We start from the raw sequence: 25,205 nt of genomic DNA on the forward strand, positions 1-25,205 counted from the left end.
ATTTATTTTATTCTCCTAGTCCATAATTTACCAACAGCAAGTACAAGAGACAAAACGCAACAGCAAAGTAGTGATAGCTCTCAAGCTAACAGAAACTTAAAAAATGTAAAGCCTTGAAATCCACCCTAGGAAGTAGCTAGCATGCAGTTTTTCAAACACTACAAAGGAAGTTATACTATTTATTCAGTTCTCAATCATTATGGTAGATTCTCAATATAAAATCCATTGATCTCCACCTCTCTTTTGCTGAAGGGAGCCTGGATTTCCTCTAATCTAAATGAGGTGGTTCCCAATAATTAGCCAAGAGAGAATCCAGTTAAGTAGAGGCTGGCAAATGACTTAGGAGTAAACATTTTTGGATCAGTTACCATTTTGTATTACCAATATCATGATTCTCCTCCCTTAGTTTGAGTAGGATGGGCAAATGAACAGTAACCTATACAGTATCAATATATATGCTAAACCCTTTAAATGAAATGTCAACATAAGCTATATAAAAAATTTATAGGTAATATTTAACACCCAAACTTCTGAATTCTATAAAGATGTTTTCCCTCCAACTAAACTACTGTTAACATTTTGTTGTATTTCTTTTTCATTATTTTTCTATACATATTTCTATATATATTCTTTATATTTTCTAATATTCTCTATCAGCATAGTTGAAAGCACTGTATACATAACACTATAGTCTACTTTACCACAAATACTGCGATCATCTTCTATGTTAACAGGGATTCTTGGGAAAAAACTCTCCATTATAGAAATACATGATGATTTATTTAACCACTCTTTATTGAAAAAGACCCTGATGCTAGGAAAGATCTAAGGCTGGAGGAGAAGGGGACAACAGAGGATGAGATGGTCAGATGGCATCACCGACCCAATGGACATGAGTTTGAGTAGACTCCGGGAGTTGGTGATGGACAGGGAAGCCTGGCGTGCTGCAGTTCATGGGGTCACAAAGAGTCAGAGACGACTGAGCGACTGAACTAAATTAATGTCTGATAATTAGATTAACTTTTTCTTCCTATTATAGTGAACACCAATGAACAGAAATCATATCTTAAGTTTCTTACCATTTTCTTGGGGCAGATTTCCTACAAGAGGAGAATTAATGAGTCAGAAGTCAAATTTTGTGAACAAATAAAAATACTATCTCTACAATCGGGAATTGAAATTATTACCCTGGAATCAGAAAGTTGTTTTCCCATCTGAAACGCATTTCAAGAACAAATTCCTGCCAGAGATGTGCCACTCCTTTCAGTCCTCCATGGTAGAAATTGATCATACAAAGACACAAAGCCAACTTGTATGTTAAACTATCAGACGGTGCAGATTTGAACTGATTGTAGAGATTCTAAATTTAACAAAATAGAAACAAAAAAAACTTGTTACCAATATATTTACATGTATAATCAGAAACTGTGTAAGCAGAGATTTTAATACCTGAAATTAATCTATCCTAACAGCCAGGCTTTTATCAACTGTCTAAAACATTATTGCCTAAATTTTTTTTAGGCAGCTCCATGTTTTCAAGATCTCTACAAGGATCAAAAAGTGACACTACATTTTAGTAAGGCTAAAGGTACAGCTTTCAGTTTCTTCTGTGAAATCTTTAAGATATACTCTAAATTTCATGTGTTATAAAAATCTTATAATTACAAATGAATACGCACTTGCCAAAACCAAAAACATAAAATCAGAACTGTATAAACTAAAAATGAAAAGCCCTGCTTTTCCCTCTCACTTCATGATATCACTTTCTAACAGTATTAACAATTTGATATATCTCTACACAATTTAAACTTATTTCTCAACTTATCAAAGACTTCAAAAAGGAAAATATGAAAATTATACTTAATTTTACACATTACTTCAATTAAAGAATTTTCTACCCTCTATCTAGTTTTGAAATATAAAGAAGAATCCATTGCAAAACATAAATTTGATGACTTATGAAAAGTTTAAACTAAAGGACAGCCTATAACCATACACAGTATATTTTTTCATTATTTCCAGAAAACTTCTTTTACCCAAAATATGTATCTATGTTAACGTTCTATAGTAGGTCACTGAATGGAGGCCATAATCATCACTCAAGTTTTCCTAAGGTGATTTTTACAATAAAAAGATCCTTATTTCACAACAGAGAAAGTTTTATAGTGAATGCTAGAAAATTATCACGTTTTCCTCATCCAAGTCTTTGTTAAACTGAGGAAGAGCTTAAATGACAGGTATAGAGATATAAAACTGTTTACAGTAGCCATTCTTGTGAAGTAGATTTCATGACTGTTGCTAGAAATATAGCAAAATCCCTAGAAATTCAATGCATTTTAAATATTTAACATTAACTTACATATTCTTCACTCTCTAGTGGAGGATTACTATTGTCTGTTGAAGAAGTCCCATCTAATGGTTTCTCAGAAGCAGCATCAGGGAATAAGAACTTATGGGAAAGAAAGAAAATAATCACATTTTCAATGAAATTTCTTACTTTGCAGACTTTTGTAACTTTTATAAACACCATTTGACATTTTAATGCTTATGGTTTTAAAACAATGAGAATGCTCTTACTGTATCAGCCAGTTGGTTCTACACTATCTCAAATATTTTCTATTTTTCTCCAAAAAACAGAGTGACTAGTCAATTTTAAAATCAGATTTTTCTTAAATGTAACCACAAGGTTCTGTTAATTGTTTAGTTCACAGAATGCAAAACCAGAATCTGTATACCATGATTTCAGGCTCATCCAAGGTCATTAAATTTTTTAAAAAGTGTTATTATTAAATAGATAAAATTATAAAAGAAAAACTGGAAATACCCAAACATTTGTGAGGCTCCATAGAGAAATACAACCCACAGGTTTTCATATATGAAATGCTGCAAGTATGACATTAAAGACCCATAATTTTATCTTATGAGATACTTACAGAGTATCTCGTAAGATAAAGTGGGAAGCAGACTAAACATGTAATGACCGATGAATCTTTTCTACATGATTTCTGTTAATACATGTGAGGATTTATGTGAGGGTGAGGGTGCATATGTGAGGGTATGCAGAGTGGTTAAAAAAAACTGCAGTGCATACAACTGAGCTACATAATTGGAATAAAATCTCTTAAGGATATATCCTTAAGAAGGGGCCTTCTTTACCGAAATATACTTTCAATCCTTTAATCACTAATCTCCCCAAGTGTTTTGTGGTACCGCTGACTTGTGATTCCTTTGCATACTTCGCCATGTACTACAGAACTGAACTGAACAGAACATGTTGAAGAGATTTTTCCAGTGGTCATGTATGGTCGTGAGAGTTGGACTGTGAAGAAAGCTGAGTGCTGAAGAATTGATGCTTTTGGACTATGGTATTGGAGAAGACTCTTGAGAGTCCCTTGAACTGCAAGGAGATCCAATCAGTCCATCCTAAAGGAGATCAGTCCTGGGTGTTCATTGGAAGGACTGATGCTGAAACTTAAACTCCAATACTTCGGCCACCTCATGCAAAGAGTTGACTCACTGGGAAAGACCTTGATGCTGGGAGGGATTGGGGGCAGGAAGAGAAGGGGATGACAGAGGATGAGATGGCTGGATGGCATCACTGACTCGATGGACGTGAGTCTCATTGAACTCCAGGAGCTGGTGATGGACAGGGAAGCCTGGCGTGCTGTGATTCATGGGGTTGCAAAGAGTTGGACACGACTGAGCAACTGAACTGAACTGAACTGAACTGACAGAACATGTTGAAGAGATTTTTCTTCTTAAGGAGAGGAACAACCAAGTGTCAACATCCACTAGTAAGCATGTTTATACACAGTATCCTATTTTCATACCACTACGTGAGCTATATATCAGTGCCCACATCTCTTGCAAATAAACGAACTAAAAATCTGGCTAAAAGTCTTGCTCAGATAAACAGCAGGGCTAAAATTAACTTCAAGTTTTCAAGTCCTATATTCTTTTCATTGCACTACTCTTAAAGGTTTTTCCCAAGACTGTCTTAATGCACAGGTTGTCAGAAGTAAGATTGTAACTACAATTATAGTAAGGATAGCTATCATTTAGCAAAGTTCTCAGAGAAGGCAATGGCACCCTACTCCAGTACTTCTGCCTGGAAAATCCCATGGACAGAGGAGCCTGAAAGGCTGTAGTCCATGGAGTCGCTAGAGTCAGACATGACTGAGCAACTTCACTTTATTTTTTCACTTTCATGCACTGGAGAAGGAAATGGCAACCCAGTGTTCTTGCCTGGAGAATCCCAGGGACGGGGAAGCCTGGTGGGCTGCCGTCTATGGGGCTGCACAGAGTCGGACATGACTGAAGTGACTTAGCAGCAGCAGCAGCAAAGTTCTATTAAACACCAGTGTAACAGAAGGTCCTTTAATCCGTCCAACAACCTCACAGGCTTTTATTAGATTCACTTCAGATGAAGAAACTGAACTTAAATGGCTTGTTCAAAGTCAAACAACAAATCAAGATTAACCCTGGTGTGTATGGTTCCTTGGCTGGACCCGTTCCACCAACCTATACCTAGGAGACACCCTAGCCCCTTCTAGTACTTGCTATAAAGTTTTCAAGAATACCATTTTGATCATGTCAACCTCCTGCTTAAAATGGCATTAAACCGAAGTCCCATGCTTCAGCAAGCACTTCACCAGCTACTCTCCAGTCTCATCCCTGACCCGCCTCTGGGAAGTACCCTGCAATCTACCAGATTATCCGACATGCTCTCTCAGGCCTCTGCAATTCATCCACTTCTAAACCTTCATCCATTTATGACTAGCTCAATTGTCCCCTCTTTATGAAGCTCTCCCTGATTCCCACTGCTCAGACAGATGCACCCCTCTGCTGTGTTCTCACAGGCCCTTTGCCAGAATTCTTACATGTAACATGGTATTGTAATTACTGTTCATTTTTCTTATTCCCACTACACCAGTGGCAACTCTGAATGTGGAGACTGTGTTTTACTCATTTTATATCCCCATCCAGTACCTGCCACACAGATGGGACTGTATAGATAATAAATGAGTGCACATACAGACACATAAAAACATTACATTTAGTTACCAAGAGAATAGTATTGAGGACATCATTATTCAGTGGTGATTCTTCTACACCTCTGTGTTTCCGTATTTTCTTCTTTGCAGTGTGCACCATGTTAGAGACTGATAATTTATGAATTGGAACTGGTGCAGGCTCTGTCAACTTTGACAAAGCATGAGTTATATCAGCAATTTCTATAAAAAGAATAGAAATGAATACATATTACATCACCAACCCTAGCAGGTCAAAGTGATGAATAAACTGATGACTGTACAGAATACTTTAGTCACTCTTTTCATCAGTGACTTTTCATTAATACACATGTTCAACTTTATATGAATGCATGATTAATAAAGGTGTAACAATTTCTGCCCAGGAACTTCAAAAATAAACCTCTAAAACTGTTTTTTAAAATATCTTACATTTTCTTATTAATCACACAATGTTTTAAGCTCAGGGTATAGCCAAGAGAAAATGGGAGCTGTTCAGTTCATCAAAACTTGATTCCCTAATATAACCTGAATGAGAAGAACAGATGAAAAGTTGCTGGAAAATGTGTGAAAGAGTTAGACATTTGAAAATAACTTTAAAAAAAAGAAAAAGGTAAGTCACCTCTCCCTTCTTCCTCAAATGTGGATCGTCCAAGAATCTCATCAGTTGACTCCTTTCGACGGCAAATTTTAAAAAATTCAGTGACAAAATCACCTACACAGAAAAAACGTTACTCATTTTTGAAATGTAACTGAAAGAAGTCAGTCCTATAAATAAAGATACATGTCTTCTCACAAAAGCTATTAACTAACATATTGCTTCCCTGGTGGCTCAGATGGTAGAGTCTGTGGTGCGGGAGACCTGAGTTCAACCCCTGGGTCGGGAAGATGTCCTGGAGAAGGAAATGGCAACCCACTCCAGTATTCTTGCCTGGAAAATCCCATGGATGGAGGACCCTGGCAGGATGTAGTCCATAGGGTCACAAAGAGTCAGACATGACTGAGCGACTTCGCTTTCACTTTCAACATATGGCAGAAAAAATAAAAACATTCAAGGGAACTCTACTCAGTGCTCTGCACTGATCTAAGTAGGAAAGAAATTTTAAAAAGAAGAGATATATGTATACATGTAACTGATTCACTATGCTGTACAACAGAAACACATTATAAAGCAACTATATTCTCATAGAAATTAAAAAAAAAATTGAACTCTTGCATGATCTACCTGCCCTTCCAGTCAAGAGGTTAACATCTGAGCAGGCCCATGAGATTAGTCTTGACCCAGAATAAAAAAAATGAGACACACTTGCCACTCTTGTTGCAATTATGGTCATAAAAATGCATTAAGTTTGACATTAAAAAAAAAAAAAACAAAGAAAAGGAACCATTCAGTTTCTCCACCCAATGCAAAAAATTAATCCCATTTCAAAGGTAGCCTTGCTTTTACTTTCCCTGTATGTCCCAGGATATTAAAAGTTTCTTCTTATAATTCCCTCTAGAATGAAAGGAAAAATAATTGGACATAGTAATATTAAGCACTTACTATTGGCCTGAATAAGATAAATAGTATCTCTTCTCATGAAGTTGGTGGATCTAGGATTTAAAACAAGGTCTATCCAACTCTAAAACATTTTGTATCAACCCTCTACCTACCTCCCAATGTTCTTATTGTTTTAGTCACCAAGTTATGTCTGACTCTCTGCAACCTCCTAGAAAGCCTGCCAGGCTCCTCTGTCCATGGAATTTCCTAGGCACAAATACTGGTGGGTAGCCATTTATTCTCCAGGGTATCTTCCCAACCCAGGGATCAAACTCATGTCTTCCATGTCTCCTGTATTGGCTGGCAGATTCTTTACCACTGAGCCACCAAGGAAGCCTCACTACTTTCCTATACCTCAAGACAAAGATGGCAGGAATTTTACCTTATATACATAAATGCTAATTAGCATTTAATGAATAACATGACAAATGACACAGAGCTCAGGCAAAAAAGCTTTACGGAAATGCCCCAATACTGTCATCAATAAATATTTAGTAATAACTCCATCAGCTGAATGACAATGTATCACGTTGTATGAAATAAATGTGGCATGGATGAACACAGAAATGGAAAAAATAATTTTCACATCCACTAAATATAAGAGAGAAAAAGACTGGAAAGAGGAGATGGGTTCAGAAGACTTCATGAAAGAGACATTATCTACAAAAGCAGGAAGAGAAAGATAATTCTAGATATGGGATATAATAATTATGACCTGAAGAGCGAATGATAGTTTTTAAAGTATTTCTATAATGTTATAACATTTCTATAATGTTACAGAAATGTTCTATATGTTCTAAATGTTCTAGAAATAAATTTCTATAATGTTATATCAGGGTTTCCCTGATACCTCAGTTGGTAAAGAATCTGCCTGCAATGCAGGAGACCCCAGTTTGATTCCTGGGTCAGGAAGGTCTGCTGGAGAAGGGATAGGCTACCCATTCCAGTATTCTTGGGCTTCCCTTGTGGCTCAGCTGGTAAAGAATCTGCTTGCAATGCAGGAGACCTGGGTTCGATCCCTGGGTTGGGAAGATTCCCTGGAGAAGGGAAAGGCTACCCACTCCAGTATTGGCCTGGTGAATTTGATGGACTGTATAGTCCATGGGGTTGCAAAGAATTGGACACGACTGACTTTCACTTCTACATACTGTTATTTCATTTCAAATATCCCTATGACATGTACAAGATTATTTACACCTCTTTTCCTCTATCAGAAAATATATCTGCAGATACAGTACAGAGCCCTACAGAAAGCTCTAACAAGACCATCAAATTCAGTGTTCATCCTATTATATACTGCAAGCATAGAGGGATGACAAAAGACAAAAAGGGTTCCACTAACCAGAATGGAAGAAGCAGAGTATGCCACAGAAGGAAAAAAGAAGTCACATAAAGCGTTAGGAAAATAAAACTCAGATCCTGGGGAAACATAAGAGAATTTTGAGGTATGGACTGGTTAAAACTGAATGACAAAAAGTCTGCTATTATTATTTAAGAATAACCAGAAGGAGTCACTGCTGTTGACAAAGATTAATTGTTAATGATATTAACTGAGAAGGTCACAATGTAAAAAACTTAAAAAAAATTTTCAGATAGGTGAAATAAAGTATAAAGAATATATCCAGTGTTCCTGATCTGGAGAACAGACAAATACGTGGTATTTCAGGAAAGGAACGTAAGTATCTTACCTAGTAAACACTGAGGATTATCAGCTTTTCGAACTCTAACAGACCAATGGGGAGCCTGCATAGGATCCAAATCACTAAAATGCAAAATGATAAACACAAGATCCTATTTATAGCAATCTGCAAGGTTCATAAATTTACCAAAATGCAGTCTTAATGAAAACATTATATAGAAGGACAAGCAATCCATTTCGCCTCCCTTAAACTTACTGCTATTCACATGCAGAAGACCATTTAGGTGAGTTTTTAAAAATAAAACCCTAAGACAAAATTCTTAGACAAAAAGGTACAAAAGGAAAAACCAAAATCAGAACAAACTAATCAAAAAGCATAAAAATGATTCTGATCAGGTAACATACAATGATAACCTAATGAGAATATTTTAGGAATAAATGAAACAAAATGAGAAATGAGAAACAAGCAAAAATGTACAATAATCCTAATCTGTTTTTATTATACTATTTATTAATAAAAAAGAAAACTATAAAAATTTCCACAAGATCAAGTGCCCCATTTTCTCAGTTAAACAGATTATGCTGCATTCACTTAATGGGATATTATGCAGTACTTTACAAATTGACAACACAGATCTACATCTATTCAATGAATAACTGTATTATATGAATAAAGTAAATTAATATATAAACTTATACTTTAAATAGAAATACCCTTAAATGTTAACTGCTAATTTTTTAAGTAATAGAATTGTAGGTAATCTTTCTTCTTTATACCCATCTAAATTATCTGATTTTAAAAGCTTGTGTTACTTCTTCCATCAGAAAATAGAACACTTTTAACTATTTAAAAAAAAAAAAAAAACTGTCCTATTTCTCACAGTTTTGCATCAAGCATGAGAAGATACCAAAATTACATTCCTCTTTCCTCACATTCTTCTAGGATAGGGCTCACTGCAATTTTCAATTTTTTCCTGTGCAATTTTTCCATTGCACAGGAGTATATGATATGGATGTTTTGTTATTTATGGCATTTAACAATCAAATGTTCTTCCCACATTTTTTAATGACCATCATCTCTTCAAAGTCCTTTATCAAATGTTCTTACCAGCTACACAAAGTCCAAAAGAATTATGCACTGACTCCCAAACTAACTAGAGACATCTTTGCTAAGCCCAAGTAAGATGCAGACTGCTCATTACCCCGGAACTAAGGATCCTGTCTCCAAAGTCCACAGCTTAAAACACATTTCTAATATACATCAGTCAGTCTAAAAACTGATCTTTAAAAACAAAAGCAAACAACCATATCAGAAATTGATTCAAAGAAAAATTGCTAACCCACTGGGCAGTTAGACTTTTGAAATCTGTGACTCTTAATGTACTATTTTTAACATACTTACGAATAAACATCATTATCCACAATGATACCTTCAGTCAGGTGGGGCCATGTAGTTGCTAAATGGAGTTCACTGAAACAAAACATACAATATATCTGTAAGCTTTAATAATGTATATATACCTGATTCAACAATTCTACTTCTAGAATTGTATCCTCAGTAAATAACTGGAAATATGCCCCAAAAAGTATGCTAAAAATGGTCATGATTTGTAATATAATAAAACTGTAAGCACCTGGTTTAGCAAATGGTGGCACATTTATATTAATGTCTGCAAGAAAAAACCATGCTATACATAATAACCAAAAAGTGTAAGTAAACCAAATGTGTGTCAATTGATGAGTTAAGTAAAACATAGCACTATTCCATAGGACAGCATATTATATGGCCACAAAAAGCAATGATACACTGATTCACACTACAATGTGGATGAACCTCTAAAAGATGCTAAGTGAAAACAGCCAGATACAAAAGGTCCCATATGGTATAATCCAACCCATATGAAATGTCCGGAAAAGGCAAATCCATATAGGCAAAAAGTACATTAATATCAGTCTAGACCCAGAGGCCCTAGGGAGACTGGGATGGCGGGGGCAGGGGGTGAGGTGGAGGTAGTGATAGTTAAGAGGTGAGGGGTTTCTTTTTGGGGTAATGAAAATGTTGTGGAATTAGATACTAACGATGGTTGCACAACTCTGAACCCTAAAAACACTAATTTGTATACTTTCAAATTGTGACTTTTATGGTACATAAGTTATATCTCAATTTTGAAAATATTATTTTTATAGTTCAGGAATTGGCATACTTTGTCTACAAAGGATCCTCTGGGAAGTATTTTGTGCTTCTTATGGGCCATGTATCAATAGTTTGCTATATTCTTGTTTTTTTCTTTTAAAACCCTCAACAATGTAAAACCACTTTTAGTCCCTTGTTGTTTAGTCACTGAGTCGTGTCTCTTTGTGACCGCATGGACTGTAGCCTGCCAGGCTCCTCTGTCCACGGGATTTCCCAGGCAAGAAAACTGGAGTAGGTTGCCATTCCCTTCTCCAAGGGATCTTCCCAAGCCAGGGATTTGAGGTAATAATAAAAATAAAGTACATAATAAATGCCATGTGCTTGAATCATCCTGAAACCACCTCCCACCCTGGTCTTCCATGAAAGCCATTTCTGGTGCCAGAAAGGTTGGGGACAGCTGCTCTCTAAGACTCTCGGGGTCCATCATCTGGAGGCACTGGTGCAGCTTGACCTTGAGGTTGACCATCACCAGTCTTCCTGATGAAGGAGATCTGGGAGGGGAAGTCTCACTGTCTCACGAGGTTGGGGAGCATGATTTCTACTATAATTTTCTTGGGTTGAGACTTCACCCCCTGAGCCTTTGGTGTGCTTGGGGTGGCTTTCCCTGGTGGAGACCCATGAAGGGTAGATTGGCTAAGAGGCATCAAATTCTGAGCAGATCTGCTGGAAGCCTGGTGCAGGCTCTGCTGGAGGCTGAGCAGATCCCTAAGCTCCATTACATCAGAAGAGCATGGAGTGAACAAGACCTAGCCCCGTGAAGACCATCCACAGTGCATACAGATTCCGGGCACATTCATGGGCTAACTGTAGGGACGTCTTTTGGGCTACAGTTTCACCATCCAGAGTTCAGCCCATTAAAACTATGGTAATGTAGCTCATTATGTATATAAAAACAGGCCACTGGTCAGATTTGGTCCACAGGTCATAGTTTGCTGACCTCTTTTTATAGATGAAAATTAAATTTCAGAAACTTTTCATGTAAAATTATAAAATAACAAGCCACAAAAAATGTATGATGACATATATTTATAAAATAAATACTGTGCAAAAAAGAGTTACCATAGCAGGCCTAACACTGAAAAAGGATTACTTGCAAGGCTAGTCCCTGGTTTGGCATCTGGGAACTTGAATTTCAGGAGGGTTCCTATCATTCCCTGTGCCTAAATTACCTGTGCCAAAAACACAGTTGATGGAAATATCTGGTTTCCTTCTGGTACAGGCTAGCCAGAGGGTGCCTACATGACCAGTCTCTGATTAAAACTTCTAAGTGCTGAGCCTCTAGTGAGCTTCCCTGGTAGACACCCTTTCACACATACTGTCACAATTCATTGCTGGGGGAACTGAATGTGTCCTGTGTGACTACATGGGAAGATGAAGTTTGTCCTTCATTTGCTCCGGACCTCACCCCATATGCCTTTTCCCTTTGCTGATTTTTGCACCATATCCTTTTTCTTAGTAAATAAGCATGAGCACAGCTATACATTGAGTCCTACAAGTTCTCCTAGCAAATCAACTTGAGGGTGGTGTTGGGGGATCTGCTGCATATATACACATAAACATGTACATATACACACCTAATTCATATATATGAAAAATGGTCGGAAGCACATATAGCAAGCTGTGGTCAGTGAGCACCTATGAGTAGGTGATTATAAATTTAACGATTTTTTTTTCCTCCTGTCTAGATTCTGATCTCACTTGTTATGTTCAGAGAATATAGAAGTCAAAAGGGTCAATTACTTCATTTCTTTGCTCTTTGGTGATACTTGACTAACTGGCAACTCTAGTCTGAGAATCTGAATCTGTAAGCACAGTTAGGAATTCACAGTGGGCCAGCACTCCACAACAATGCAGTGTAACCTGGGTTATGAACCAGACAATTAGGCAGGCTTGGCTCAAGGCTATTTTCTGAGCCTGGTTCTACAATGGTCCCAATTAAACATTTGAGTTACTAAGTATCTATCCAAAAAACTGATTTTTCGCTTGAATTAGAGTTGACTATTAAACAGTTTGCCACTAGACAATGTGACTACTAAACATAGGGGTTTTGCCCATTTTTACATTTTCTCTGCACTGAACATGAATTTATTATTCATAATAAAACTAATTAAGGTAAAAAATGACTGCAAATAATATGTGATATCATATAGTTTAAATGATTAGAATGATTGGAAATTTAAAACTATCCACTACTGAATTTTTTAAAGTATGAACCTCAAATGCAATTCCTAAGCTTTTATGATTAAGTCCTCTCCTCTCCCTCTAACTATAGAAAAATTTCTTTGACAATGAGACAAGATACTGACTCTTTCACTATTAAAGATGCCTTTTCAAAAGCACTGTGCCCACAATATTTGCTAATCACTGTTTGATTTAAATGGTGTGCCACATGCACCATCTTACCCTCAACTTATTTCTGTGTTCTTCAATCACTTGTTCCTTTGCTGACTGACTCCTCATCACGATACAGATTTGGAAGAAATATTTAACAATTAAAACCTCCACATTTCTATCAGGTCAGTTTATTGCTCTCCCCCTAGAATCTTCTCTAAGTAAAATTCAAATAAACGACCCCACTGGAAGCCACAATTCTATCTGTATCCACTCTGACACCGTTTCTTGCTTGCCCACTACATTCTAGCCATGATAGCCACCTTTTGTTTCCTTCCGTAGACTTTCCAAGCTGTTTCCTGCATCAGGGTGCTTTGCATAGGCTCTTCCCTGCACCTGGAATGGTCGTTCTCTCATTCTCTGCCTGGCTAAATTCTTCCCTAATTGAGACTCAGAGTAAATACCCTTTCCTTTGAGAAGACTTTACTGATGGCATACCTATACTTTTCCTTCAAATTATTCCATAATTTATAATTCTAAGTTTACTTAGGTGATTAGTTCATCTATTTTATTTAATTAGACTACAAAAGCCGAGAAGGCAGAAGCTGTCAGTTTTACTTACTTCAGGATCTTCCTCTTAGCACAGTGTCTGGCACATATAATAAATATCAATTTTAAAAGATACCCACTTTATCGTCTCCCTTAAGTGATTTTAAGTGAAAAGTATTATTATTTCTACATTTAAGTGAGAGTATTAAAGAAGGCAAAAGGAGAAGAGGATAGCTGAGGATGAGATGGTTAGATAGCATCACTGACTTAATGGACATGATGAATTTGAGCAAACTCCGGGACATGGTGAAAGACAGGGAAGCCTGGCGTGCTGCAGTCAATGAGGTCGCTGAGTAGGACACAATTTAGCAACTGAACGACAAAATGTGAATATATATATTTTAAAATAACCAAATAGTTTAACAAATGAGATAGTTTTTATATCAGCACTGTTTATATTTTCCAAATATTTTGCTAGCAGTGATGAAGTTTTCCAACCCCTACATTTTCTCGTGAAACAGTTGTTTTTATTCTTTTTTTTTTAAGTAGTAGTTCTTCTAGAAAAGCAATTGGGTAACCTATAAGGTCACCTTTGTGTCTCTTATTTACGTCTTAATTTTGAAAAAGTGGCCAGGAAAAATGCAAAAAATTGTTAACTCTGGGTGATGGACACACGAAAATTTGTGTTATATGACAATGTCTGTGCTTTTCAATATTTAAAACGTTTCCCCAAAGTAGGTCAAGAATCACTTCTATAAGAAGTGATTCCTTATACATTAAGTGTATTAATATACACTTAATTACATTAATGTATTATTATTGTATATTACATTATACATTACATTACATTAATGTATTCTATTAATATACACAATACATTAAGTGTATTATATATGTTTTATATATTACTTTAAACCTTCTTTTACTTCTTAAGTTACAGAGGAAAAAAAAAGATGGACAGATTATTACAAGCAGGTCTCTATTTCCAGTACTACATTCATTCCAGGAGGCTGCAGTATTATAAAACACAGTAAAATCAAATCAAATAGAATTTTAAAAGTCCCATAATTCAAACAATATAACGCAAGTCACACCTAATGGGATCTTCACAGGCACCAAATGGTAACTTGCCGAATTCCAGGCCTCCCACTTCTCCTCCTACAAGGGCATCTATATCTAAAGAAGAAAAAAAATTTCCACAAGTTAGCCAAAAGTGGAGAAATAAGAATTTAAATTTAATTATGTCAACCTTTTGAAAGATTATAGATTTAAAACTGTCTACATTAAGACACAGCAAGTTAGAGAGCAAGCTGTCAGATATTAGACTTCCTCCAAGAATGTTAGAGTAAAAAAAACGGAAAGTTATAGTAAAAGGATACATTTAATTCCTGTTTGTAAAGTGCTGTATTCAAGCCTGCATTCTAAATTTTGCCCTTCTGAAACAGTCCTTAAATACTATTCAAGAGAATATTATTCTTGTAAATTTTAAAAATTTTCTAAGTATGTGATTCATATTATTTAAAAGAACAATTAAATAAGTATTAAAAAATTTAATCATCAACCTACATTCATCAGTTTTGCTGTTAATAATTTCAGAATAGCCCAAATTAGTCATCATTAATAAAACTTTATTTAAGCTGACAGTATATGGAAATATCTGAAGCACAGAAAATAATTTCCATTCCCTTATGAATGGTATCTGAGATTAGAGGAAAATTTAGAAGGTAAATCATCGCTTAGTTTCATCCCTCTTGAAGAATAAACACTTCTAAAAGACGTCAAAAAGATTTGTCTTCAAAGTAACACAAATGGTTGTTTTTAATTATTCACACAACACTGTGAATTACTAAAGTCTACTGTTGAGTTATGAACATTTACAGATTCACTAAAATCATGTTTGACAAATACCCACACCCTAACTAAATTATTAAAATTAGCATTAAATATGGTTCAATTACTTGAGTCAGTAAATTTTCTCAAATCAGTTCATTCCATTTTTCCAACTAAAGAATGCTTACAACAGAGATCAAAATAACTAGTTTTATTATAAAATGTGAATTAAAGAACTTCAAAATTTATAATAAGGACATGTTTAAAATCAGTGAGCTAGGGCTTCCATGGTGGCTCAGTGGTAAAGAATCCACCTACTAATGTGCAGGAGGCACTGGTTTGATCCCTGATCTGGGAAGATCCCAAGTGCCACAGAGCAATTAAGCCTGTGCGCCACAAGAGAAGGCATCGCAAGTAGAAAGTAGCCCCGCCTCGTCACAACTAGAGAAAAATCTGAGCAGCAACCAAGACCCAGCACAGTCAAAAATAATTTTTTTTTAAAACTTAGCAAGCTAAAAATTATTGCTGGACTATAACTGTATAAATTTTAATTAAATTAAAAGGTGAAAAGCAACATTGTAGAATCAAAGGATGATGCGACTTGGAGTTTGACCAGGATTTAAATGTGAACTTTAGCACTTGGACTCTTGAAGAGTCCCTTGGACTCTTTCAGTCCATTCTGAAGGAGATCAGCCCTGCGATTTCTTTGGAAGGAATGATGCTGAAGCTGAAACTCCAGTACTTTGGCCACCTCATGCGAAGAGTTGACTCACTGGAAAAGACTCTGATGCTGGGAGGGATTGGGGGCAGGAGGAGGAGGGGACGACAGAGGATGAGATGGCTGGATGGCATTACTGACTCGATGGACGTGAGTCTGGGTGAACTCCGGGAGCTAGTGATGGACAGGGAGGCCTGGCGTGCTGCGATTCATGGGGTCGCAAAGAGTCAGACACGACTGAGCGACTGAACTGAACTGAAATTAATCAGTACATCAATGGCTAAGTAGGTAAAATGATTTTAATTAATTTTTATAAAAACACAAGTTAAAGTAAAATATTCTACAGCTCTTCCCAGCATATGTGTATATATACATTTCTTTTTTTTTTTTCTGCTTTCCTTATTTAACCCTCTACTTCACACTCTACTCTCTATAAGGTTCTGTGCACGTCTGTTCTCAGCATAGAAGAGAGGTTTCTCTTCTTATATTCTGAAAGCAGACATTTTAATTATTCATTACGTACTAATTTTCAGCATACAATGTTCCATAGCAAGGGAATGCTTTCTAAATAATATTTTTTTCAAAGACAGATTGTCAAGTAGAGAGTAACTGACAATTAGAGTAATTGTCTAGAATAATTCTAGAGTTGTCTCTAGAAAAACCTACAATTTTCAAGAGAAAAAAGTGATAAGGGCAATGAAATTAGCAACACTATACATTAAAAATGAGTTACAAATATTCCAAACACTTGAAACACACTGTTAAATACTTTTAGTTTCTGAATATAGTTCTAAATTATCTCACCCGGAGGTTGCTGAGGCCAAAAATACTGCTGCCAATCCTGAAGAACATAGGTAAACCGTATAGCAATATTAACTGGAGGCAATGGAGTTAATGGACATCCCTAAGAAGTAAATGCAAAGACAATATCATGAAATGTTAGTACCCTTGTAATACCAGATGCAAATTTCAAACTACTGAAGTAGATGAATTACTACCTTTATGACATGGGGATTTTCAGGTTATAGTGTTAGATATGGCACACATAAACCAGCCATAAAAAATGTATGTATGACATTCTAGCCATTAAAAAGGAAAACTAAGTCACTGAAGTTATTAGAGCCAAAGGTGCGGAATTTAGGAAATCATTTTCATAGGGGAAATTCTCACAGCCTATAATGCCAGAGAACAAATTACATTAAAATAAAGCTGCTTAACTCGGACATAAATCACAGCAAGATCCTCCATGACCCATCTCCTAGAGTAACGGAAATAAAAACAAAAATAAACAAAAGGGACCAAATTAAACTTAAAAGCTTTTGTACAATGAAGGAAAGTACAAGCAAGGTGAAAAGACAACCCTCAGAATGGGAGGAAATAACAGCAAAGGAAACAACTGACAGAGGATTAATCTCCAAAATATACAAGCAGCTCACGCAGCTCAATACCAGAAAAACAAACAATCCAATCAAAAATTGGACAAAAACAGACATGTCTCCAAAGAAGACATACAGAGGGCCAACAAACACATGAAAAGATGCTCAACATCACACATTATTAGACAAACGCAAATCAAAACCACAATGAGGTATCATCTTACACCAGTCAGAATGGCCATCATCAGAAAGTCTACAAACAATAAATGCTGGAGAGGGTGTGGAGAAAAGGGAACCCTCATGCACCATTGGTAGGAATGCAAATTGATAACAGCCACTATAGAAAACAGTATGGAGATACCTTAAAAAACTAGGAATAAAACTACTATACGAACCAGCAATCCCACTACTGGGCATATACCCTCAGGAAACCATAACTGAAAAAGATACATGTACCCCAATGTTCACTGCAGTACTATGTACAATAGCTAGGATATGGAGGCAACCTAGATGTCCATCAACAGATGAATGGATACAGAAGTTGTGGTACATACACACAATGGAATATTACTTAGCTATAAAAAAGGAGCACATGAGTCAGTTCTAATGAGGTGGATTAATCTAGATCCTATTATACAGAGTGAAGTCAGAAATACAGATTTTGTATATTAACGCATACATATGAAATCTAGAAAGATGGTACTGATGATCATATTTACAGGGCAGCAAAGGAGACAGCCATAAAGAACAGAATTTTGGTCACAGTGGGAGAGGGAGACGGTGGAAAGACTTGAGAGAGTAGTACTGAAACATACACATGACCAAATGTACAATAGCTAGCCAGTGGGAATTTGCTGTATGATGCAGGAAACCCAAAGCCAGTGCTCTGTGACAGTCTAGAGAGGTAGGATAAGGAGGGAGGTGGGAGGAAGGTTTAAGAGGGAGGGGACATGTGTATGCCTGTGGCTGATTCATGTTGATGTATGGCAGAAACCATCACTATATAGTAAAATAATTATCCTCCAATTAAAAATAAATTTTTTAAGAAAGAAATAAACTTCCAAAAAAAAAAAAGCTGTTTGACCTACTACCAGGAAGAGATATTACATTCTATTAAGTAAAATACTATTTCAAAATATCTTACACAATTTTAATTTCACAAATATAATTTCTTACTAGTCTCTTCAGCCATGTTGCATGTAAAAAAATGTGAATCATTTTTTAAATAAAGTAAAACTGCTACAAAATATAAAACTAGGTTTAAGATGTCTTTTTTCCCTTTGAAATGAAAATAAACTCAAAGCCAGTCTTGAATATTTAACGAAAATGTTAGACTGTGACAAATGGTCACTCATGCAAAATAGTTTATATTAATGAATCAGAAAATTAAGATCTATCTTTATACTCATTAATAATAATAAAAATTAATAATATCCAAACATCTCATGATCTCAGCTTCCCTTAATAATGGTTAAGCTATATTAATGTGGAATAGGAATTAAGTATGCATAGGCATGACCTAGTGAGCTTATGAAAATGCAGATTCAACAATATCCTGCATATCTACCCAGTTTCCAGGTGTTTCTGATACTGCTGGTCAGAAGAAATAACATAGACCCTTTAGCTCAGCATCAGTAGCTATAAATGTCATTAGTAACTTTAACTGAATACAAACTCAATCTCAAGATAGCTGCCAAAAAAGAGAGAGTTAATTCAGTTTTGGGCTGCTGTGTCCTATAGAAGCAAGTAAGATTCTAGCTGGTCAGAAATAATTACTTTTTACTTAGGTTTAGGTACCAAATGAACATTCACCAGTAATTCTAGACCAGTAATGATCTAGAAACCATAATGAGGTCACTTTGACACATAACCTCTGCTCCAGTCACGTTAGCAATGTTGGCAAATACAGAAAGAGATGACCAAAAAGAAACAGCTAGGATCAAACATGACTTATCTTCACAGACCCTAGAAAAGGTATAGAAAAGGTACAGAAAACTAAAAGTATTAAGTGGGACCCAAGACACATGCTTGCTAAGTTCCAGATGACAGCCAGGATTATGGACTGCATTAAATGGATCCAAAGTACTCAGCCCAGACTGAGGGCACTACAAGACTCTCTGCTCAAGGCAGACATATGGACAGAGTACTCTAGATTGGAGCAGTGGCTGTGCTGGAAGGTATAAGGCTAGAAAAAGTTGTGTGACCTGGGGAAAAACCCACTCCTATGATCCAGGCATCCAGGCTTCCCAGGTGGCTCAGAGGTTAAAGCGTCTGCCTGCAATGCAGAAGACCTGGGTTCAATCCCTGGGTCAGGAAGATCCCCTGCAGAAAGAAATGGCAACCCACTCCAGTATTCCTGCCTGGAGAATCCCATGGACGGAGGAACCTGGTGGGCTACAATCCATGGGGTCACAAAGAGTCGGACATGACTGAGTGACTTCACTCACTCACTCACTCATGATCCAAGCAAGCAATTCAACGATTCCAAGACTCCATGTGCAATACCACAATATCAACACCGAGGCAAGAGGCATCAAACACCATTTTAAGACAGGCTTCTGAAATAGTCTACAGATAAGAAGCAATCACAAATTATAAAACCACTAGAGAAGATAGGAAAGTTTAAAACTACAAAAAGATGACATTAAAAATGAGCCTGCAAACAAAACTTCCCCAGAACATGAAGAAATAAATACAATTCTAAGAAAGATAAATATCCAAATCAGAATATAAAACCATGAAACATAAAGAACATCTGATAGAATGAAGAATGTCTAAATTGAAAAAGGAAACACTACGGTATGAGAGCGCTTTCAAACATTTAAAGGATTGTGGCAAAAGAGGATTTAAATTTAAACTTTATGTGATTCCAAGGACAACCACCCTCTGCTGCCACTCTGCCAAGGAAGCCTTTTCAAAATATTAGATTCATGTGAAAATGAAATAAATTGCCACTGTGGGGCTAAAGTGCCTTGGAACACTTCCAGTAGATTTAAAGGGTAATATTTATAAAGATAGCCTTATAAAGACAGTATAAGAGAGTTGCATATTAAGTAGTTTTATGTAATACCAATAAAGTACTCAAAACAGGTCTCAATTATTTTAAGTTCAACTCTTACCAAATAAACTTTCATATTTATACCAGTGAGGTTTGTAAAAGTTCTGAAAGACGATGTAATAAACTGATTAGGAACGCCTTTTTTTTTTTTTTTTTTACAGTCATATTCTAAATCAGGCTTCACAAATCAATGTGGTCCCTAGTTTTAGTAAGAAGCTGAGTTACGTAGAGGAGTAAAAGATCCATGAAAATAACTTTCACTAATGTTTTTAAAAAGAGGAATAAAACATTAATATTTGCATCTGACTAGAATTTTATCTAAAACAATTAAACATAATTGAAGATTTGGTGAGAACAAAGGAAAACTAACAGAGTAGAAATAACACATATTTGTCTTTTTCAAAAATTTCTCAAGGCAACACATGAAGAATTGAGTAGTATTTAAGATAGCATTTCAAGGTCCAGAGAGGTTTTGGGGGAAAAGTTGCATATAGACAGGGAACTTTCTAAAAGACATACTTCTATCATTTGTTTAATGGAGATAATCACAGAAACAGCTAACAATAGTTATTTTGAGGAAAGGGACTAAGGATATAAAGAAGTTTTTACCTCTTTAATTTCTTAACCTGGTACATGTACTTTTTTAAAATATCAAGTAGATTCATCTTTGTAGTGATAATCCTAGCACCATGCTATTTACAGCCTCAACACTGAAAACATACATTTATGAAGTTCTAATCCTAAATATCTTTCTACAAACAATATATGTTAAAAAAAGAAATTTCAGCATTTTCTTATTTTAATTTTCAAAATTTGTAAACCTTCAGAAAGGTTGCAAAGCTAGCATAATGAATACCCACATGATCTTTTTGACTGAAACTTTTGAAAGTAAATTGCAAGCATCATGGCAACTCACCTCTAAATACTTCATTCAGCATGTGATTCCTATGAACAAGGATATTATCCTATGCAACCATAACACAATTATCACACTCAAGAATTTTAACACTGATATTATTTTGTAATATATAGTCCATATTAAAACTGTCCCACTGTTCCAATTGTGTCCTTTATGGCTATTTTGCTGTGATCAAGGATCACACACTGCCTTTAGTTGTTACATCACTTCACTCTCTTTTAAGCTAAATAGCTCCCAGAATTTGTATTGCCTATCATGAAACTGCTATTTTTAAAGAGTCTAGGACAGCTACTTTGTAAAAGAGTAGCACAGGCAAGTCCTCCATATCTCTGTTATAGTGTTTTTAGAGAAAAATAAGGATGTATTGAGCACATCCAAGTTAGCCCTGCTGCCCTCAGTCATAGCATTATAAGCCAGATTAATTTTAAACATCAAATAGACCCTTGGGGGGAAAAATAGCAATTCAGAACCCAAGAGTTCACATCTCAGTTGCTCTTAGTCAGAGTCCCCAACAAGTAGCTACATAGAGGCCCACTCACACGGGGGAGGGTTGGCAATATTACTGTTAGAGAAAAAGGAACATAAAGAGTTAACACAGTATCTAAATGTTAACAGAACAACCAAAGCTAGTATACAAACTAGTTTTTAGTTTGTACACTAAAAACTAATTGGATATTTGTTTCTTTAGATACACAGAGTAATTTTTATAATCGATTACATCTTTCTTCTAATTATATTATCAATATTAGAAATATTTCTATGAAATCAATAAAATTACTAAATTACTACTTTTATCTGGATCCCAGATAAGACAAAGTATCAATGCCAACTCACAATCTTTGATTTGAAGATATCCAGCAGACCTGATAAATGAGTATACTGATTTGGCACTTTTCGAAGATGAACCATTTCAAAATCAGTTCGGACACCAGGACCCTGACATTCACCCACATACATTCTTCGCCATTTGTGATGAATCTGCACAAAGAGTGGCACCTGGCTGTAGGATATAATTAACAAGAATAGACTGTAAGTTCATTAAACATTGAATAGCTTCTAAATCTCGCTTTACAGTATAACATTATTTTAATCTCAAACATCTAAAGAAATAAACAAGGAACATTCCACAGACATATTTATAACAAAGGCATTATTAGTTTCTTTTCTCCTTACACTAATAAAATGAAATTATCATCAAGTGGCACTGTACAGTCAGAAAATTATTTTTAAATGGCTGAAAAATCATTAAAAAAAAAAAAGGCAGAATAAAAATTTTCTTGAATAAAAGTGATCTCACCTACTAGGATTTTCAAGGACATTAATTAAACTTGATTCACAGGTATTAAACAATACAAATTAAACCTACATTAGTGGTGAATTATATTTTACTTAATCATTTGAAGATATAGTTGTTCCTCCTTATTCAAAGATTTCCATATCTGCAAATTAGCCTACTCACTAAAATCTATCTTAACTTCAAAAATCAATACCTGTAGCACTTTCAGTCATTTGAAAACATGTGCAGAGAAACAAAAAATTCAAGTTACCTGAATGCATAGTCCTAGTGGAGGCTGAACAAGGTGATGCTCTGTTATCAAGTTTTTAAAATTAGATTTTTCTTTGTATTTTTAAAATTATTTTTAATTGGAGGATAATTGCTTTACAGTGTTGGGTTGGTTTCTGCTACACATCAACATGAATCAGCCATAGGTATACATATGTCCCTTCCCTCCCATCTCCCACCTCATCCCACCCCTCTAGGTTGTTACAGTGCCCTGGGTTGAGCTCCCTGAGTCACACAACAAATTCCCACTGGCTATCTATTTTACATATGGTATATGCTTCAGTGCTACTCTCTCAGTGGGCCCACCTTCTCTCTCATTCTGTCTGTAAGTCTGTTCTCTATGTCTGCATCTCCATTGCTGCCCTACAAATATGGTTCACCAGTACCATATATATGTTAATGTACGCTATTTATTTGTTCTTCTCTTTCTGACTTACTTCACTCTGTAGAACAGGCTCTAGGTTCATCCACCTCACTAGAACTGACTCAAATTCATTCCTTTTCACGTGAGTAATATTCCACTGTGTGTAGGTACAACTTCTTTACTCATTCATCTCTTGATGGATATCTAGGTTGCTTCCATGTTCTGATTTTGCATCAAAATTTAAATAGATTAAACATTTGGAAGCAAAATACAAAAACAGTACAATTTATTAATTTTAAATATTCATGTAATATTTCAGTAAGTTTCCCTTTAGATATGCTTTCCCTAAAGATTTTGTTGTGTTGGTCCTTATATATAATATTCCAATATAATAACATAAAAATACTAATCCTATATTAATCAAAAACCTAACATTTAGCAAGCAGTTTCCTTCATAAATTTTAATTTAAAATAGTTCTTAAAACTCATGTCTAGGTGTTTTGACATGTCCACCTACCAGCCAGTGTTTCCCAAAGCAATAGACACAGAGCTCAGAAGAAGATTGCACTTAGATTCACTGAGGACAGCATCATTGTTTGCAGCAGGTGCTATCACCACAAACTCTCGGAGTCCATACCTTTAAAAAAAGAAAAAAGAATCACTGCCATTAAACAGGCAAAAATGTCAGAACACAAAAATCTATTATTTGGGAAACGTGAAAAATATTTCCCTGAAAAGAAAGTTAGGTTTGAACCCAGGTCTGTCTTTCTTTCCTTCTTAAATGGCAACTGAACCTATAACAACCTGAATTTCCTTCATTTGGCACAAAATTCACATCATTCATCTATTTTCTCTCCATTCTTTACAAATTAGCAGCGATTTGCTGAAATTACGAATTACAAAGAAAAAAAATTAAATAATCAGTTTTGTCTTAGTTAGGTTTCAAAAATAAAACATGAAAGCCAGCACTGACTTCTTGTATTAATTAGGTGATAACATTAAGTCCACTAATGTGGAGAGTTAAAGTTTAATAGATTCCCTAAATGTCAGGAAAATAACTATCAGTCATACTTGTGCTGTCTAAGTAAGAACATGATTTAGTCTTGTTTAGTCGGTAAGTCCTATCTGACTTTTTTTTTTTTTTTTTTTGTGACCCCATGGACTGTAGCCCGCCAGCTCCTCTGTCCATGGGATTTCCCAGGTAAGAATACTGGAATGGGTTGCCATTTAATTCTCCAGATTTACTCTGCTGCTGCTGCTAAGTCGCTTCAGTCGTGTCCAACTCTGTGCGACCCCATAGACGGCAGCCCGCCAGGCTCCCCCGTCCCTGGGATTCTCCAGGCAAGAACACTGGAGTCGGTTGCCATTTCCTTAATCTAGTATTATAATTAAAGAATTATTATATTCTTTCACTCAATAACACATATTAGATAGGAATCACAAAATTATCAGGCTTACTCTTGGTATCTTACAATAATGCAAACTTCTCATTTAGTTGACAAGTCCATTAAAAACCACAAATCGGCAGCCAAAATTTACAAAAACATTAAGGTCAAACTGGTAATCTTGCCTCCTGAAAATTCCTGTCCTATTCACTCCCTGTTGTGTTTTTATTTAACAATATTTTTAATATAAATTTATAAAAGGCATTACTCATTTGCCTATTTTAACTCTACACAGTTATGAATACTTCTATGAACAGTCTCAAGAAATTCCCCAAAACAGTAGCAAAAAAGATTTAATTTTTTTAAAATCCAATCATAATCTGTTTGCTGTTTAGATGACAAAAGTTTATTTCATCTTCTCACGTCTCCTCCACCCTCCTACCCCTGAAATCAAAATTAGTTATGTAGAAGTAGCATCAAATACCGCAAAGAACCCAGAGCTGTGAATTTTAGGCTCTAAATCTATTTACATACAGTTTTTTTCTTTCTTTTCTTAATATCCTTGGAAGAAAGAAAACAAAAGCACTTATTTGCCTCGGTATCCCCAGAAACTAGAGAGAAACAGTTGTCAATCGTTCTTGGTCATTCTTCCAAAACTGTTCCATCTGTCCATTGACCCATCCTTTCCTCAAAAAAGATTAGATTAAT

At 35.7% G+C, this 25,205-nt stretch overlaps 1 protein-coding gene across 2 annotated transcripts in view; it reads right to left on the minus strand.

Moving 5' to 3' along the window:
* Window positions 1-25,205, minus strand: part of RAB3GAP1 (RAB3 GTPase activating protein catalytic subunit 1) — a 112,090-nt gene that overhangs the window by 26,122 nt on the left and 60,763 nt on the right. For both annotated transcript variants that reach the window (XM_027561951.1, XM_027561959.1), the window contains exons 6-15: window positions 23,630-23,749; window positions 22,019-22,184; window positions 16,636-16,735; window positions 14,378-14,459; window positions 9,612-9,680; window positions 8,259-8,332; window positions 5,653-5,745; window positions 5,065-5,234; window positions 2,360-2,449; window positions 1,188-1,360 (exon numbers count right to left, since the gene is read on the minus strand). In XM_027561951.1, coding sequence (XP_027417752.1) covers window positions 1,188-1,360; window positions 2,360-2,449; window positions 5,065-5,234; window positions 5,653-5,745; window positions 8,259-8,332; window positions 9,612-9,680; window positions 14,378-14,459; window positions 16,636-16,735; window positions 22,019-22,184; window positions 23,630-23,749 — 1,137 coding nt within the window. The remainder of the gene's footprint in view (window positions 1-1,187; window positions 1,361-2,359; window positions 2,450-5,064; window positions 5,235-5,652; window positions 5,746-8,258; window positions 8,333-9,611; window positions 9,681-14,377; window positions 14,460-16,635; window positions 16,736-22,018; window positions 22,185-23,629; window positions 23,750-25,205) is intronic.

This window comes from Bos indicus x Bos taurus, chromosome 2 (assembly GCF_003369695.1).
Source record: "Bos indicus x Bos taurus breed Angus x Brahman F1 hybrid chromosome 2, Bos_hybrid_MaternalHap_v2.0, whole genome shotgun sequence".
NCBI lineage: Eukaryota > Metazoa > Chordata > Mammalia > Artiodactyla > Bovidae > Bos > Bos indicus x Bos taurus.